General features: G+C 23.7%; 4 protein-coding genes across 5 annotated transcripts; 1 reads left to right on the forward strand and 3 right to left on the reverse strand.

Annotated features, from left to right (window-relative positions):
* The first annotated feature begins 251 nt into the window (after window positions 1-251).
* Window positions 252-7,511, forward strand: LOC105366299 (probable tubulin polyglutamylase TTLL2). The gene is made up of 9 exons (XM_011504704.1): window positions 252-751; window positions 4,820-4,945; window positions 5,019-5,122; window positions 5,226-5,358; window positions 5,607-5,883; window positions 6,353-6,555; window positions 6,634-6,888; window positions 7,038-7,318; window positions 7,391-7,511. Exons 1-9 carry the CDS (start codon window positions 659-661, stop codon window positions 7,509-7,511), a joined length of 1,593 nt encoding a protein of 530 aa, XP_011503006.1. The 5' UTR covers window positions 252-658.
* Window positions 7,512-7,637: 126 nt separating this feature from the next.
* On the reverse strand, window positions 7,638-9,627 carry RpS4 (ribosomal protein S4). The gene is made up of 5 exons (XM_011504705.1): window positions 9,337-9,627; window positions 8,852-8,949; window positions 8,607-8,778; window positions 8,196-8,325; window positions 7,638-7,811 (listed from the first exon to the last, which is right to left on the reverse strand). The coding sequence occupies exons 1-5, from the start codon at window positions 9,542-9,544 to the stop codon at window positions 7,685-7,687; spliced, it is 735 nt and encodes a 244-aa protein (XP_011503007.1). The 5' UTR covers window positions 9,545-9,627; the 3' UTR covers window positions 7,638-7,684.
* Window positions 9,628-10,465: 838 nt separating this feature from the next.
* Window positions 10,466-11,914, reverse strand: Dera (deoxyribose-phosphate aldolase). Its single transcript, XM_011504708.1, has 5 exons — window positions 11,804-11,914; window positions 11,536-11,723; window positions 11,216-11,357; window positions 10,742-11,118; window positions 10,466-10,665 (listed from the first exon to the last, which is right to left on the reverse strand). Exons 1-5 carry the CDS (start codon window positions 11,865-11,867, stop codon window positions 10,495-10,497), a joined length of 942 nt encoding a protein of 313 aa, XP_011503010.1. The 5' UTR covers window positions 11,868-11,914; the 3' UTR covers window positions 10,466-10,494.
* Window positions 11,915-12,267: 353 nt separating this feature from the next.
* On the reverse strand, window positions 12,268-14,837 carry LOC105366301 (putative ATPase N2B). Of its 2 annotated transcripts, XM_011504707.1 has the most exons (8): window positions 14,804-14,837; window positions 14,671-14,718; window positions 14,003-14,407; window positions 13,670-13,855; window positions 13,254-13,495; window positions 12,859-13,168; window positions 12,521-12,640; window positions 12,268-12,462 (listed from the first exon to the last, which is right to left on the reverse strand). In XM_011504707.1, the coding sequence occupies exons 3-8, from the start codon at window positions 14,390-14,392 to the stop codon at window positions 12,340-12,342; spliced, it is 1,371 nt and encodes a 456-aa protein (XP_011503009.1). In that variant the 5' UTR covers window positions 14,393-14,407; window positions 14,671-14,718; window positions 14,804-14,837; the 3' UTR covers window positions 12,268-12,339. The 2 variants fall into 2 exon arrangements, with proteins under 2 accessions (XP_011503009.1, XP_011503008.1); XM_011504706.1 differs by lacking the exon at window positions 14,804-14,837 and having other exon boundaries at window positions 14,671-14,797.
* Window positions 14,838-16,401: the final 1,564 nt, after the last annotated feature.

The raw sequence follows: 16,401 nt of genomic DNA on the forward strand, positions 1-16,401 counted from the left end.
ATATATGCGATTAATATTTTTACGACTATAACAAAGCTCATACCATATTGATTATAACATAATTTGATAAAACCCTTATTTTTAAATTAAAAATGGACACTAAGCTTGCACATATTTTACTAAATTAATTTTTTGTTAAACCTATTAAATATTATTGTAAACGATACTACTCAAGGGAATCCCCTTCACCAGAAATAGATTAAATGTTTTCGTATGTGATTAAAACAGTTCAACATATATGATCCAAAATACCCGGATGCATTCGGAATGAATTTAATGAGCAATTGTGCGTAATAATATCTTCGGGATGTCAGCTAGGTCGACGGTGTCAAACCAGTGCAAATAGAAAAGTCACTACTCTCGAGGTACATAAAGTTTCTGGCGTGCTTCATACGACAGATTTTCATGTCCTTGCCTGACACTCGTTTACAAATCAAGTCTTTGCACCAGCGTATTACCACCAGCGTATAACAACGACAAACTAGTGCCTTGATGATAAAGTGAAGGAGTGGTTCACCGTTGCATGTAAGGTGCCCTTTATGTCGATGTATAACTGATAATCGATCATCAGCCCCAACAGTAGTTGTCTAGTCTCGAGGCCTATTCCAGTTGTCGACGAGGAAAAACATAAAGGAGAAGCAAAAGAAGGAAGAAGAGAATGAGGAAAAGAATGGCGGCTACGACAACCCTGGACGGGCCTTTCATCTTTCGAATCAATGACAACGGCACCGGTCCTCATTTACTTGTGCAGGTGATGTACTCGGTTACTTGACGCTTTGTCGCATTGTGTCATACATGATCTAATCAATATTGCGAATGCTAATTTTTTTCATTTCCCTCAATCATTCAAATTATTGCTTCCTAAGTTTCAACGTTAAATGAATATAGTAGCAGATGGATAAGAATGCTAGAGGTAGACAATATACCAGAAAATAATTTCAAAATATTTATACTTCTTATTATTAAACAACAAATATGATCAAAAGAAATTTTATTCATTAAAAGCTTCACAAATACAATTAATTAATAGAATTATATGAATAAACACGTATTATGACAATCTCATGAATGAAGGTTCACAAAATTATATAAAATAACTAATTTAAGCATTTTGCAAATTCTTCTCTTAATATAAAAAAAACTTCTTTTTATTTCCTCTCCAATTCCGTCGTATTTATACTTTTCAATTATCAAGATCAAATTCATTTCTATTCGATTTTATTATTCATCCTTCAATATTGAAAATATATAGCATTAGTTTTCCATGAAATTAATTTGATTTTGCAATATCAATAGAATACTTCCCATAGAATTTATGTGAAAATAATTCAAAAATAACACAATGTGCTGTATTTGCAGAAGATTATTTTGTAATAATAAAATAATAAAAAGATAATAATGCTTACATTTGTAAGCATAATAATAATATTAATAATAATTAATATTATTAATATTTTGTCTTAAAATAATTTTTAAACTACAATTTGAATATTACAAATAAATAAAAGATTAAAGGCTTCATATGTTTTAATGTTAATAAAAAAAAATAATTTCTTTAAAAAATTATTGTAATGTTTATATATTGAAATAAGAAATATCTACTTAACTATTTAAAATACTTAAAACGACTACTTAGTTCTACCATCATTAATTCATTTAATTTTATTTAATATATATACAAAGTAATTACATTGAAAAAAATACATTTTTACATCATAAATGAAATTATCATTTTTAAATGAAAAATATTAATTTTTTATCTACAACTCAAAATTAAAAAACTTTTACAGTTAATTTTTTTAATATGAGAAATATGTTTAAATATATTAAAACATTGCAAAATTATTTTATAAGTTTGAAAATATTTATTCAGTACAAAAATTATATTATTTTCTATAAATGAAGTACTATTTAATAAAATTTTATTATTAAATTTTTACTTTTTTTTTACTTTTTTATAATATAGTTATTTTATATTTTTAATCTACAAATTTATTTTTTATCTTGAACCTATTTTGAATAATATAAAGATGTTAAACATTATACAAAAAAATTAAAAAGTAGTTATAGAATAAATTTAATAGCTGTTGAAAAAGAGAAAAAATAATCGGAAAGCATGGAATATAATAAAAAATATTAAGTTATATTTTATATGCATGTATTTTCCAATATAAAATATACAAACCAAAGAACACCTTCATTCCTTCGTTCTACCCAATTTAATATAACTAAATTAACACCGAATCTGTAATCAAATATTCAATAACATAATTGATTATTCCTATATTATTTTGCCTTCGTAAAGTAATTTTAACTGATAATATCCGGAATTTCTTATTAATAATTTTAAATTTCTTAATATTTTCTATAATTATTTTGTTATATCATTAATAAAATATTTTAATATAAAATACTGTAATAAAAATGATAGCCATATTCTGTTTCATTTATGTATTTAATTATCCATTTCATAAAAAACGAATAAATGCAACAAATTTATTAAACTTATATAAACTTATAAAAAAGATTATATTTTTAGTTTATTTTATTTATTATATTCATAATAGAATTAATAAATCGAATATTGCATACTTATTAATGATTTTTAAACACTTCGCTCTATTTATAATTATTATGTTATAAAGTTAAAAAGTTTTAATACATTCTGTTAGTTATTCATATCTTCATACTTCTTTAAAAATTGCTTTATATTGGTCACGAATATGAAAGAAGAGTACTTGAGGCTAAGCATCTGTGCTACAATTTAATTTCAATTATTGTTATTCTTTGAATCTAAATATAGCTTATTCGTCTAAAATTTTGCATTTTTATTTTTAATTCAAGAGACGTATTTATTACAATTTGTTAAGTAATAGCATGAACCTGAAAATATTTATTATATCAATATATTTCATTAATATTTGTTCTTTTATTTATAGAAAAATGATGTCTTTCATATTGAAATTAAATAGATTATAATGTAGTTGAATAATGAAAATATTATATATCGTAATTTTGTTTATATTTGCTCACAAAAATTACCACTTAATATTTAAAAATGATTTGCTTTTACACAATTATCATTCTATTATAATATCGATAATTTTTATGATAGATACTGCTTTGAATTAATTTTAACTTACTTATTTCTAAGATAATTCAATAAGAAGATTTTATTAAATTGTTATATATACCTATTATTTTGCCGTATTGTGAACATAAACGTATTTAGTTTTAGTGACATTATTATATATGTTATAAAACATTAATCCAGGACAAAAATAAGAAATAATTTTATTATGTCAATTGAAAATATTTGATAATAAAATCAATAATAAGTGTACGTGATAATTACCTTGTAGTTGAAAATGTTATATATTTTCTGATTTCACCTTATACAAACACAATGTTTATATAAACTATAAAAGAGAATTTGTATATAAAAAGTATTACTTTTTATAAGTTCGGTCGTACTAACAAAATACCGACAGAAAATTTTATTTTCAAATGATAAGATTTAAATATAACTCAAAATGGTATGGTTTTCACAAAAACATCGATTGTGCATTGTGCGAACTCACACATATGACGTGGTACGAAATTCACATGATAAGATGGTTTCATGGGAACGCAATAGTTGTAAAAAAGTTCTATCGTAACTTTTACTTGCGTGCACCTGGTAGATTCATTCTCCAATATCAGTAGGTCACGTAAAGAAAAAGGTATATTAGACATAGCGGTGCACACAAAGTTGGACTTAAAATGTAGTCCTGATTTATCGTCCTATTACTAAAGCTATTATTGTACGGGATGCCAATGAACAGAGAAAGAGAGAAAAGAGGGCAAGTCGAAGCTCGCAAAGCGTATTCAATTACAATTAAATCGTGAACATTTTATCCTATTACAGCATAATACTTCACATATGTGAACCGTAATTTTATTTTATGAGCTGATTAATAAGCTAAAACTACGTTCGCTCAAGTGATTTATTTTGTCGGATTTGTGCATTTTTAATCTGCGTGTAAGAGCATGTATAGATGCGTAATTCACGGATATCGATGGAAATCGAACCTATATTTAATTTTTCGGCAAATTCTTTTTGAGCTAATTTTCGCAACTTGTATGCTTTGAGTAGAAAGCCTATCCCTTGATTAAAGAACATTTGAAGAGAATGAGAGAAAGAAAATCTACGTGATATAGAAATGATCTAGAAAAGATCTAGAATGATCTATAAAATCTCTATATAGCAACGTTTCCTTTTAACTGTTTCAAAACATTTAACTTAAAATTATTTCGTCGTCTAACAGTCGTACCTTTCTTTTAACTTTATCCGTCAATTTCATAAATATCAAATTAATCAAACCAATAACAAATAAAGCTTTGTATTTTTATTTATATTTTTTTATTTCGTTAGAAGAAAAAATGGAAAATATTACCACCAAAACGTATAAGTATTTGTTATAGTAAATAGTTGTTGATATTTCGAAAAAATAGAGAAATTAGTTCTTAATAATTTATCTTTTATATTAGAATTGTTCTAAACGACTATTATATATTTTAATTTTCAAAAAATAATAAAATTAATTAATAAAATAACTAATAAAAAAAGTTCTAAGTATATTTTAATAAAAATTAAATGATTCATCTGTATCAACATTAAATAAAAATTACAATTTTTCTGTTGGTAATAATATTTAGGAAAACATATATTTAGAAAAAAAAAATATTTAATCAATAGTGTTTGATGTATTCAATTAATATGAACTGTCTTTGCTTATAATATTAAATATCAAACAATCTTCTATTAATTAACTTATAGGTTTGCATAGAAAGAGGTTGGCGAGAATATTCGGGCCATAATAGCCTTTTTAAAGATTGTTGGAATTTATGGTGGAAGTCAGGTGGATTATCTCAAGCCCACTACAAATCCTTACTTCCATGGCAGGTATATTTTTATTCAATTATAAAAGTACATTTTTTTATTTGATTCAAATATAAACAAATATTATATTTTATAGTTTATAAATCGTATACCAAAAGGAAATTCTATATGCAGAAAAGATAATCTTGTAAGACATTTGAAATGCATGAAGAAAGTTTATGGTTATATTTATAACTTTAGGTACTATATTTTATTATTATTTTATTAAATAATGCCTCTAATAAAAATTATCATTTATAATCAAGCTTTCATTTTAAAACTTATATATTTCATTTATAATAAGTCCATTAGGGTATATTCTTCCGTCAGAATATACAAAATTAGCAGCGGATTGCAATCGTTTAGAAAAGGATGAGAAAATATGGATCTGCAAACCTGTTGGCCAGAGCCAAGGAAAGGGAATATTTCTTTTTCGCGTAAATAAATAATTTCTTAATAAATTAATTTACCTTCAATTACTAACAAAAATTTATATTTATTACATTTATTCCTCAATTTTGTACTAGCTATTATTGTCATACATGTCATAATTTTATTTAATTTCTATTTATGTAATAACAGTAAGCTTTTTAAAGATAATTATTACATATAGTTATGTATATTGAATTACGGATGCAGTAAAAAAAAAACAAACATAATTCCTATTCAGATTTCTTTGTTTTAGAAATTAAGCGACCTGAGATATGATAACGTTACAGTCGTTCAACAGTACATTGAAAATCCTTTATTAATTGGCGGTTACAAATTCGATCTCAGACTGTATGTGTGTGTACCATCTTACCAACCACTAACGATTTATCTATATAAGCATGGCATAGTTCGTTTCGCAACGGAAAAATTTTCTTTGGAAAGTATCGAAGATTCTTTTCGACATTTAACAAACTTTTCCCTTAACAAATTGGGCCCTGGTTACTACAAAAAAAAAGAAAGAGTAGGAGCTGGTAATCGATTTTTTTTTTACTTAGTTTTCTTATACATTCAAAATCATAATAATTAAAATATAGATATAATATATTATATGTATGTTGCCAATCATTAGATCCATATTTACAATTCACTTTTACAAATTCATTTGTCATTTTAATAAAATATTTGTTTAATAACTAGTTCTATATTAAAATTAACAAATAACAATATTAAAAGTTCCTTTGTACTATTCAACTTAAACTTTATTAATAAAAATTGAAGGATCAATTACAAATATGAATCATTCTACTTACTTTCTGATCTTCGAAAAATCAAATATAAACTTATTTTTCATTAAATTGATTAATATCACAACGAATTCCATTTGTCTTAATATAACGCCAATACTAAAATAGTTTCTTAAAATATATATCTAATATCTTAAAATATATATCAGGACCACTCTTATTTAAAAAACTATTAGAAAAATTTTTTATAAAATAGGTTGCAAGTGGACCTTTCGACAATTGAGAAGATATTTAGAACAATCCGGTCATTTGGATTGGTTTTTATGGCAGCAAATAGCTTGTATCGTCACTTTAACTATTCTTAGTCAAGCAGCAAGAATTCCAAAATCATCAAATTGCTTTGAATTTTTCGGTTTTGACATATTAATTGATGATAATTTAAAGCCATGGTTATTAGAAGTATGTTAATTCATAATTTATTTATAAATTCAGTGTTTACATCTTTAAAACTCTAAGATTTGTAATATATTTGTATAGGTAAACGTTAGTCCAGCATTAAATAATGACTGTGAAGTAGATTCAGAAGTGAAAAAGCCTTTACTGCACGATTTATTTGATTTGTTGGGTCTCCCAGTCTGCAATACTGGACTATCACTTTTTACTATTTGGACTTCTAAACATCTGGAAGAAGATGTTGCAAATAGATTTTATAGTAAATCTTCAAAAAAAGGCTATAAATTTGGACGAGAACCCATAAAAATAATGAATTTTGGTTCGGAAACTAAATCTATGGTAAATAATAACTTAAAAATTTTTCTTAATAATTATTTTAATTTAATTTATTTCAATGAAGTTATCTATTCAGTTTATTAGTGTAAAAATTGTTACAAACAAATATATCAAATTAAATATTTATTCAACTTTTTTTATTTATTTAATAGTTTCAGCATCAAACGACAGATATATATAACGAAACATCAGAATTTAATCCACTGTGCATGGAAAAAAATCTTCAGAAAAGGCTTAAAAACCAACATATTTTGTGTGCAACGCGAAATAATAGTCGAGATTGGAGAAAACCAATTAAAAAAGAAGGTGCCTGGATTCGAATATATCCAATGTTACAAGAAACTTTAAAATTCGTAGAGTTCGGATCCGAATTCGTTAAAGCTCCTAAATATGTTGAAAAAGAAATTAAAAATGATGTCCTGTGTGTTCAAAAGTAAAAATTTTCAAATTTAGTATTAAGTATTTACTCACTTTTTTATTAATGTTAAATAAGAATTAATTATAGATTTTTAAAAACTGCGAAAGAAGTTCATCGAAAATTTGGAAAACAAGGAGATGAAAAATGTAACAAGATGTTACAAAGAACTATTAAACTTGAAACAGAAATTTGGCTCCCGAATAAATAATTTAAATATTAAAATGCAATTACATTCATTTACAATTAACAAATGATTAATAAAGTATTCAAACTATACTAATATAAATATTTCTGTAATAGTAAAGGATTGGATTAAACAAAATTAAAACAACTGTTTTATCAAGAAAATTTAGTTTAATAGATTTTTATTGAAAATTTAAGTTAGTTGGCTCCCTTAGCTGCTAACCTCTTATCGCGTTCTTCAGCAATTGTAAGTTTTATTCCATTACCTCTGGGTAAGCTAACATATGGTTTTGTTCCTTTGCCAATAATGAACACATTGTGTAATCTGAAAAATAATTAATTTTTATAAATTAGTTTTGTTTTTGTACTTATATATTTAATTAATTCAACTAATATATAATAACAATATTAAACAAAATACTAATGTTGGTTGTTTTAACTCAATCTAAATAAATCATATTCAATTATTGAAAGAATAACAAGTAAAAATTCTAAAAATAATTTTCAATCTATATTTTATTCCTTTTTATATCAAGTAATTGATTATAATAAGATAATTTCTTGATTAATGTGGAAGAAACATATATTTAGTGAAACAAAGACTATTTTAAACAATTTATTTTAATTTTAATTTTTGTATGCATAAAAATTTGAACTGTCTAAGTTAAAAAATTGTGGTATATATAAGACTTTCATGTAATAAATTTACCTAGTAGCAAAAGTATGTCCTTGGGAATCTCTGACGTGACAAATATCAAATGATCCTTGATGACGTTCACGATTTACTACAGCACCAACACGACCCAAATTTCTTCCACCAGTAATCATACACAAATTTCCTAGACAAAATGTATTATTCATTACTTTATAAATTTCTTTATCAACAGGATAAATCTATTATGCTTTAATACCTTTTTTTTTATATAACTAAATATAAATAAAAGTATGTACTTGATTCATTTTAAATAAAATTATTAAAATTTTTATAAATGAAATTTTTACTTTTATCCCATTATAAATATCTTACACATATTATTTTTATCGAGAAAATTTAAAATACACAATTTTTACTTAATATTTTTAATTGTGAAAATAGTTTTAGGTAGAAATAAATACATACCTGTATCAAAGCGAATAGAATCAAGAATTTTTCCAGTTGCAATATCCAACTGAATAGTATCATTCACCTTAATCAGAGGATCAGGATAACGAATGGTTCTACCATCATGTGTAACCAGAAAAGGGATTCCTTTAGGCCCAGTTTGAACACGTCTAACTTTACAAAGCTTGTACTAAAAAAAATTAATAAAATTACCAAGTTCTTTCAATAAATAACTATGTAAAACATAATAAAGATGGTTTTACTTTTGCTTCAACTGGAGTTATGCGATGAATAGTAAAACGACCTTTAACATCATAGATTAAACGAAAATATTCGTTGGTTTTCTCAATGGTGACGACATCTTAAAAACGAAAATCAATTTAATAATTTTATATAATATTGTATATTTTAATCATTTTATAATTATAAACTGTATCCAATCTGGGTAATACTGCATAAATATTATAATTTAATCAGTGACCATAAGAATGGTTTAGTTATTTTTGGCCATACTTTGATCAAAAAATTAAAAATACTTATATTTTGACTTCGATATAGGCCTATAAAAGTATATTGTAATTTTAATTTCTCATAGATTTATTAAAAATCATATATTCATCAACTTCATATTAGTTTATTATAAAAAAAATCGTTATAACATAAATAATAGTATGCTTTACAAAAATTACTTTTATAAGATAAAATTTTATTTCATTTTTTAAAATAAAAATGTTTTATCTATAATTACCCATAAAACCAGCTGGATAATTGGGATCGGTACGAATTTTTCCATCAACTTTAATTAAACGTTGCATAACAATTTTTGTTACTTCACAATTTGTTAAAGCATACTTCAATCTATTGCGTAGAAAAATAACTAGAGGTAATGATTCTCTCAATTTGTGTGGGCCAGTGGATGGACGTGGAGCATAAACGCCACCCAATTTGTCCAACATCCATGCTTTTGGTGCATTTAAACGCTTTAAATGCTTTTTCGGTCCACGAGCCTGTAAATAAAGTCATATTAATACAGTGCTCGAATTGACATTATTAATAACACACATTTCTGTTAAATCTCAACAATAAACAATTTGAAGTACAATTACAATTTGTATAAACTTTTATAATCTAACAGATCTGCGTTACAGGTTATAATACCACGTTATTTACCTAAAGATAATCAATAAATATTAATTCATTTGTTTAAAATAACAATTTTTAAATATAAAATTATAAATCTAAAAATAAATATAAGCGCTAACAATAATCACAAAAGAATTATCAGAATAACCAAAAAATTAGTACTATATTAGATTAATTTCTTATAAATTGAAAAATCTTCATTATTAAATACACATGCAATATTTCACTTTGTTTTATCAATTTCATTTTGGACGAAATACGTGAATTTACTATTTATTTAATCGATTGATGCAAGTGGATTAAAAATTAACGTCGATTAAACTTACCATGTTGGATACCTAAACGGAAAGAACTGTGTAGTTACAACGTAAATTAAAGCGAATGCCAAGAAATTCAGGAAACAAGTAAAGATGGCGGCCAATTTGAACTAGGTGTAGTGCAAATAATAGTTTTATTATGTATAGCATTACAAGAAAATATTTTTATATCTTTGTACTTATCATTATTTTAATAAAAATTTAATGCTCGTTAAAATAAATTATAAATATTAGAATATAAATTATATACCTAAATTATAAATCCCAGAAATAAATTTAAATAGGAGATTAGCTCCATCTACAATTTAAAAATGAACAGTATATATTAGTTTATATATTAATTGCAATGTGTTGTATCAAAATACAATAAAAATAAAAAATTATAATAAAATTAACAATTATTATACATAAAATTTTATAATTTAGGTAACTAAAATTATTTTATCTCAAAATTTCAGAATCTCTACACATTTGTTAATATTATCAAGCACACTTGATGCACCAATTCTAAATAAATCTTTAGTTAGCCAACTAGAACCTAACTCCTCTTTAACAAGTACGATCCATTGTATAGTATCATCTACTGTTTTTATTCCACCAGCTGGTTTAAAACCAATCTAACAATTATTAAAAATTGTTGAATGAATTATATGATATAAAATAAAGTCTATATTTTTATTCAATTAAATATACCTTTAGCCCAGTTGAGGTATGATAGTCTTTAATAGCCTTTGACATAACAATACCAACTGGAAGAGTTGCATTTATAATTTCTTTTCCTGTAGATGTTTTAATAAAATCAGAACCAGCTAACATAGCTACTATTGAGGCAATATAGACAGTCTTTAAACAAGGTAAATCTCCAGTAGCAAGTATAGTTTTCATTTTTATTTTACCACATGCTTCACGCATTAATTTCAATTCATTATACAGTTCGTGCCATTGACCATCAATTGCCAACTTTCTATTAATAACAATATCTACTTCATCTACCCCATAATTAACTACTTGTTTGATTTCTTTGATACGAGTTTGTAAATCAAGCTTTGCATCGGGAAAATCTCCAGCTACTAAAATATAAAAATACTCCACATAATAATATAAATATAATTATAGTTTAAAAATATTTTTGTAATATATTATAATTATAAGAAATTATATACATACCACTAACGACTTTAACTTGGTCTCTTACATTTAATTCTTTTAAAGATTGAATTGCATCACAGGCACTTGCAGGAAAAATACAAACAGCTGCAGTTCGTATAGGTTTATGCCATCCAAAATTTATATCAGTTGCTTTGGCAGCCTATAAATAACAAGTAAAGCTTGAATAGTTTCAATACAATAAAAATTATTACTTAAATAAATTATTTTTTATTGATTGATTATAAAAACAAATTAAATTTTTTGATATAAAAAAAAATATTTTTAAACTAATTTATATTTAATATATAATACATAACAGATATTAAAAGAAAACAAACCTTTGCGCACAGATTTTTAATATCTGCAAATGTTTCATCGCCTTTTAAACTAGTTAAATCTATATGAGTTATTGCACTCAATAACAGAAGAATTTTATCTTCCTCATTAACTGCATTTGATTCAATAATTATTTTGTCAACTTCTCTATTGATAGCCAATTCATTTATCTCTACACTAATGGCCCTTTCTATAAAAACAAAAATACTTTTTAAATATGAAATCTATACAATTTAAAAATTACTTTCATTTACTTATATGAACATCTGCTAATAAATTTTCGGTTGCCATTATTATAGAAATTTGTACAATTTAAACTATAATTATATCGCATTAATCTCTTGAACTAATGAAACCTCATCAGCTACAAAATAAATTAATCATGGCCTTATAAAAAAAGTTGCAATAGATGTATGTAAAAAATATTACTGAATAAATACTATATAGTGCATATGTAATAAATGAATAGAGGGAGTTAATTTTTAGCGGGAATTTTAAACATTCTTTAGATCTCTAATAAATTTTCACTATAAGTAAAGTATAAGTAAAACAGAAAACATTTTTATTTCTTACAAATCTATTACATTTCATGTACATATTTACACCAAAGTTTAATTGTTATTTAATCAAATAATAATAGTAATTAAATAAATAAATATTATATACCAATATTATAAAAAATCAGAAATTTGTGTTTTCAATATTACAATAATAATACAAAGTTTGATGTATAATTTTATCATATGAAAAGATAAATTTTATAATTTAATATGTATAATGTTTACTACTTTCTACATAATTTGTTATCATCTATGATGTTCCCATTTATCCCAATATTCTGTAGTCTGCATTTCCGCCAATCTAGATACTGTACGATCAAATGCAAATAATTCCTCTTCCCCAGTAAAAATATTAGATTTATGGTCATCCTAGAAACATATATAAATATTTAATTTCATGAAAGTTTCGTTGAGTCTCTGTACTTACTGTTCCATGTGATATTTTTAGATCATCCATCAACATACGTTTTTCATCGGTGTATTCTTCCTCGCCCTCTGATACAAACAACTTATTGTAAGGAGCAGTTGCAGAAACTACAACTCTTACCTACAGGATTTAAACAATTTTTAATTTAAATAAAATTCTTATTTTCAGAAGAATTATATTTCGAAAATTTAATATTACTGAATTCTGAAGGAAATCAATGATTATAATTTAATATTTTGCATTCTATTTTACTATATTTAAATTTTTAATTCTCATTTTTCATATTTTTCCCATACTATACAGAACATCTTTTACACAAATTTATTAGCAATTATTACCTTGTTGTCATATAAGGTATCAATAAGAGTGATAAATCTCCTTGCTTGTGATTTGAGTTTAAAATTAAGTTGAGGTACATCCCGAATAATTACTGTATGGAAAGCTTGACATATTTGGATATAATCACTAGCACCAAGTGGTCTATCGCATAATTCTTCAAATGTTGAATCCATAACTTGGCCACAAGTTTTATTGAATAAAACATTTCTGCCTTTAATATTAAATAACCTCGATCTTACAGTATCATTTTCCATTGAACATAAATATTTGAAGATTTTTTCAATTTCCTTATCAGCTTCTTGTCCTTTACTATAAATATTATTTATTTATTTGTTTTAATTTATATTTAAATTTACACAATATTTATTAACATTATTTCATCACTTTTACTTACATAAAATAATGTTTTTCTTTTCCTGATGCAGTTTTTGCTCTGTAATCAATTCCAGAGTCTAATGAAATTATTTTGCAATGATCTTTCAAAACTTGAATAAAAGGTATAAAGTGTCCCCTTTGCAAACCATTCTTATATAAATCATCTGGACTTCTATTACTTGTTGCAATAACCACAACTCCTCTATCAAAAAGTTCACTAAATAATCTTTTAAGTATCATAGCATCTGCAATATCTGTGACCTAAATAAAATAATTTATTTTGCAGTTAATTATATTATATTGAACATTAATTTATTTAATAAATAAATGTTTTCTCATAATATTTTATTTAGAAAAACAGAAATTTTATAAAAAGCACAAAAAATCTGTATAATAAAAATACTAAAATTAAAATTAAAAAATAGATAAAATTACTTGAAATTCATCAAAACAAAGAAGCCATATATTTTCGGTTATAGAAGAAGCTACTGGTGGTATTGGATCAAATGGTTGAAGTTTATTACTGCTGTGATCTCTGATAATATTTTTCTTAACGTTGTGAATTTTACTATGGACATCCAGCATGAAAGAGTGGAAATGAACTCTTTTTTTATTTTCCATCTATTTATAGATATTACATTATAAAAACATTTAGTTTAAATAAACAAATAGGAAAGGAACATTTATTACATAAAGAATTATTTAATATTAACATTATCTATATGTTCTTTCCTGCTTATAATACAGATAAGACCAACAATCAGATACCTGACAACAATCATAGAAAAGGTCCATCAACATTGTTTTACCTCCACCCACTGCTCCATAAAGGTACAGTCCTTTTGGTATTTTTCTTTTTTTCTTGTTTTTGCCAATCCACTTATTGAAAATACTTGGTTTTTGTGGTATATAATTATTCACATCTTGATAAACAGTTTGTAAATCTTTGACTATTTCTAATTGGTATTCATCATTCCTCAATTCTCCTTTGGAAAGTTTTCTTTTAAAACTTTCCAAAGGACTTTTAAAATTACTTTCTTTGGCATTGTCTGAATAACTGAAGTATTGTATTTTTAATATAAAAACTGATCGGTGTAACAATAAATTTATATAACTTATATTTAAAGACATAGATTTTTTTATAAATACACCAGCCATTTCTGTGAATTTTCACTAAAAAATATTATTTTAATTAAAATTATAATATGAAAATTATTTCTACAATATAAATTATTTTAAAAAATTTAAACCAAAGTTTTAAAATTTTAATAAAAAAAAAAATTATTGTTTGTAAATGCACACAACATACTAATTTTAAATTCAATTCAAGAATGTCATCAAAAATGTTGAAAAAAATACAAAAAAAAGATTACAAAAAAACAAAAATATTGTAATGTTAATGCTACATAAATTGTTAATTAATTGATTATTCTTACGTATATTTGTTGAAATCACAGTGCGCCGCACAGTACAAAAATTTACTACTGCAATTAGTTCAAGGAAATTGCGAGTGAAAAATAATTTCTAATATCAAGGTGACTTATTTAATAACATGTGATTTCACTTTACCTGTATATAAGTTTTAATAAAAAATGTTTCATAATAAATTATTAAAAACGCGTTTCTATACATTTCATTTACAATTTAAATTAATTTTATTTAGTTTATGAACCGTGACTACTTAAATATAAAATAAGACTGTCTTCTTTCATCATCCTAACTAACAATAAAATAGATATTGTTTTTCATTGCTTAAGTCTAGTACACGTGTGATATATAGTTTAACATCAAACTTCAAAGTTCAGCTATTTTATATATAAATGTATGACGAATAAGAATCAACTTAAACGGTTAACCTCTGTAAATTAAAAATTAAGAAAATGTATGCATTTTTAAAAAATCCAATAAATTTTTCTAATTCAACTTGTAACACGAATAGAAATATGTTTTAATAAATGTAATTATAAATTATTTGATATTTATAGAATTGACATTTTTACTAAAAATTTTAATTTTTTTGATAAAAACAAAAAAGTTATTATAGTACTTCAAAAAAATTTTAATTGTTTTCTTTTTTGTTACATAATTAAAATATACACTGTTATCTTATAAATTAATATAATATAATTGTAGATGTAAAATAATATAGATAAAAATTACTTAGATTATGATCATTCCTTTTTTTTGACAACTTAAATAATATATCGTGTTTGAAATTTTAAAAGAGAATTTAAATAAATGCCTTAATATATTAGTAAATTAATGTACAATATGAAATCTAGAAAAAATTTAAAAATAGGTTGTCGCTTCTTGATTAATACAAATTTCCAATGGTTAGGATAAAAATATTTTTTATAAAATTTATTTTCAATTTAAATAACAAAAAAAAACATATATGAAATTATTTAATACACATTATATACATATATAGTACATTATATAAATGTTTGAAATTCACGATTATTTGATATTTTCATTCACAAAATTTAAATGCAAAATATTTTGCAATTAATTATGTGTAAAAATAAAAATATTCTCTATAAAATACAATTTTATTGCATTCAAAATATTATTAGAAAATATTGATTGTTAAATAAAATATTGTTCATAAAAACACTAGTAATTATTAAATTTATTATAAAATAAAAAGGAATAGCCGTTTTAAAAATTTAAATTTTTTAAACTTTACTGACAATTACAAAAAAACTAAAGGAATAAATACAATTTTTAATCCAATTATTATTTCAAATTCAATTAATTGAATTTAATATTTAATAAATAATTTTTCTTTTAAATAAATAACTTTGTAATATATTATTTACTTCTTAATAAAGGACAATTTGGTTCTTTATGTAACATAAAATTTAGAATTATTTATACTTAGTTATCTATAAATAAGTTAAATATTTATTAAATAAAAATATACTTTTCATTTATTATTCCATTAGTTTATAATGAATTATTAAACATCTGATTTTATAGAAGCAAAAATTTTGTGTATTAAAATACCATGTTTTCCATTTTGAGTATTTATCAAAAGTGCAAAATACCTTAATATGTATCAAACACATACACCGGATTACAATAATTCCATTTAAAATATTAAAGCGTTATATCACAAACAAAAAATTTCTCAAAATTTAAAAACTTTGTTTTAAAATATATTA

The sequence above is a fragment of the Ceratosolen solmsi genome, unplaced genomic scaffold (genome assembly GCF_000503995.2).
Source record: "Ceratosolen solmsi marchali unplaced genomic scaffold, CerSol_1.0 scaffold58, whole genome shotgun sequence".
Taxonomy (NCBI): Eukaryota; Metazoa; Arthropoda; class Insecta; order Hymenoptera; family Agaonidae; genus Ceratosolen; species Ceratosolen solmsi.

What these genes read in the sequence shown, in the direction of transcription:
- LOC105366299 (XM_011504704.1), top strand. Translation starts at nt 659, where the DNA reads ATGAGGAAAAGAATGGCGGCTACGACAACCCTGGACGGGCCTTTCATC. An exon ending in AATCCTTACTTCCATGGCAG is followed by an intron (nt 4,946 to 5,018) that starts GTATATTTTTAT and finishes TATATTTTATAG; the next exon opens with TTTATAAATCGTATACCAAA. An exon ending in GATGTCCTGTGTGTTCAAAA is followed by an intron (nt 7,319 to 7,390) that starts GTAAAAATTTTC and finishes AATTAATTATAG; the next exon opens with ATTTTTAAAAACTGCGAAAG.
- RpS4 (XM_011504705.1), bottom strand. Translation starts at nt 9,544, where the DNA reads ATGTTGGACAAATTGGGTGGCGTTTATGCTCCACGTCCATCCACTGGC. An exon ending in TAACTCCAGTTGAAGCAAAA is followed by an intron (nt 8,779 to 8,851) that starts GTAAAACCATCT and finishes AATTTTTTTTAG; the next exon opens with TACAAGCTTTGTAAAGTTAG. An exon ending in TTCTATTCGCTTTGATACAG is followed by an intron (nt 8,326 to 8,606) that starts GTATGTATTTAT and finishes CATTTTGTCTAG; the next exon opens with GAAATTTGTGTATGATTACT.
- Dera (XM_011504708.1), bottom strand. Translation starts at nt 11,867, where the DNA reads ATGCGATATAATTATAGTTTAAATTGTACAAATTTCTATAATAATGGC. An exon ending in TTAAAAATCTGTGCGCAAAG is followed by an intron (nt 11,358 to 11,535) that starts GTTTGTTTTCTT and finishes TGTTATTTATAG; the next exon opens with GCTGCCAAAGCAACTGATAT. An exon ending in ATACCTCAACTGGGCTAAAG is followed by an intron (nt 10,666 to 10,741) that starts GTATATTTAATT and finishes AATAATTGTTAG; the next exon opens with ATTGGTTTTAAACCAGCTGG.
- LOC105366301 (XM_011504707.1), bottom strand. Translation starts at nt 14,392, where the DNA reads ATGGCTGGTGTATTTATAAAAAAATCTATGTCTTTAAATATAAGTTAT. An exon ending in AAAGAAAAACATTATTTTAT is followed by an intron (nt 13,169 to 13,253) that starts GTAAGTAAAAGT and finishes TAATATTTATAG; the next exon opens with TAAAGGACAAGAAGCTGATA. An exon ending in TAAAAATATCACATGGAACA is followed by an intron (nt 12,463 to 12,520) that starts GTAAGTACAGAG and finishes ATATGTTTCTAG; the next exon opens with GATGACCATAAATCTAATAT.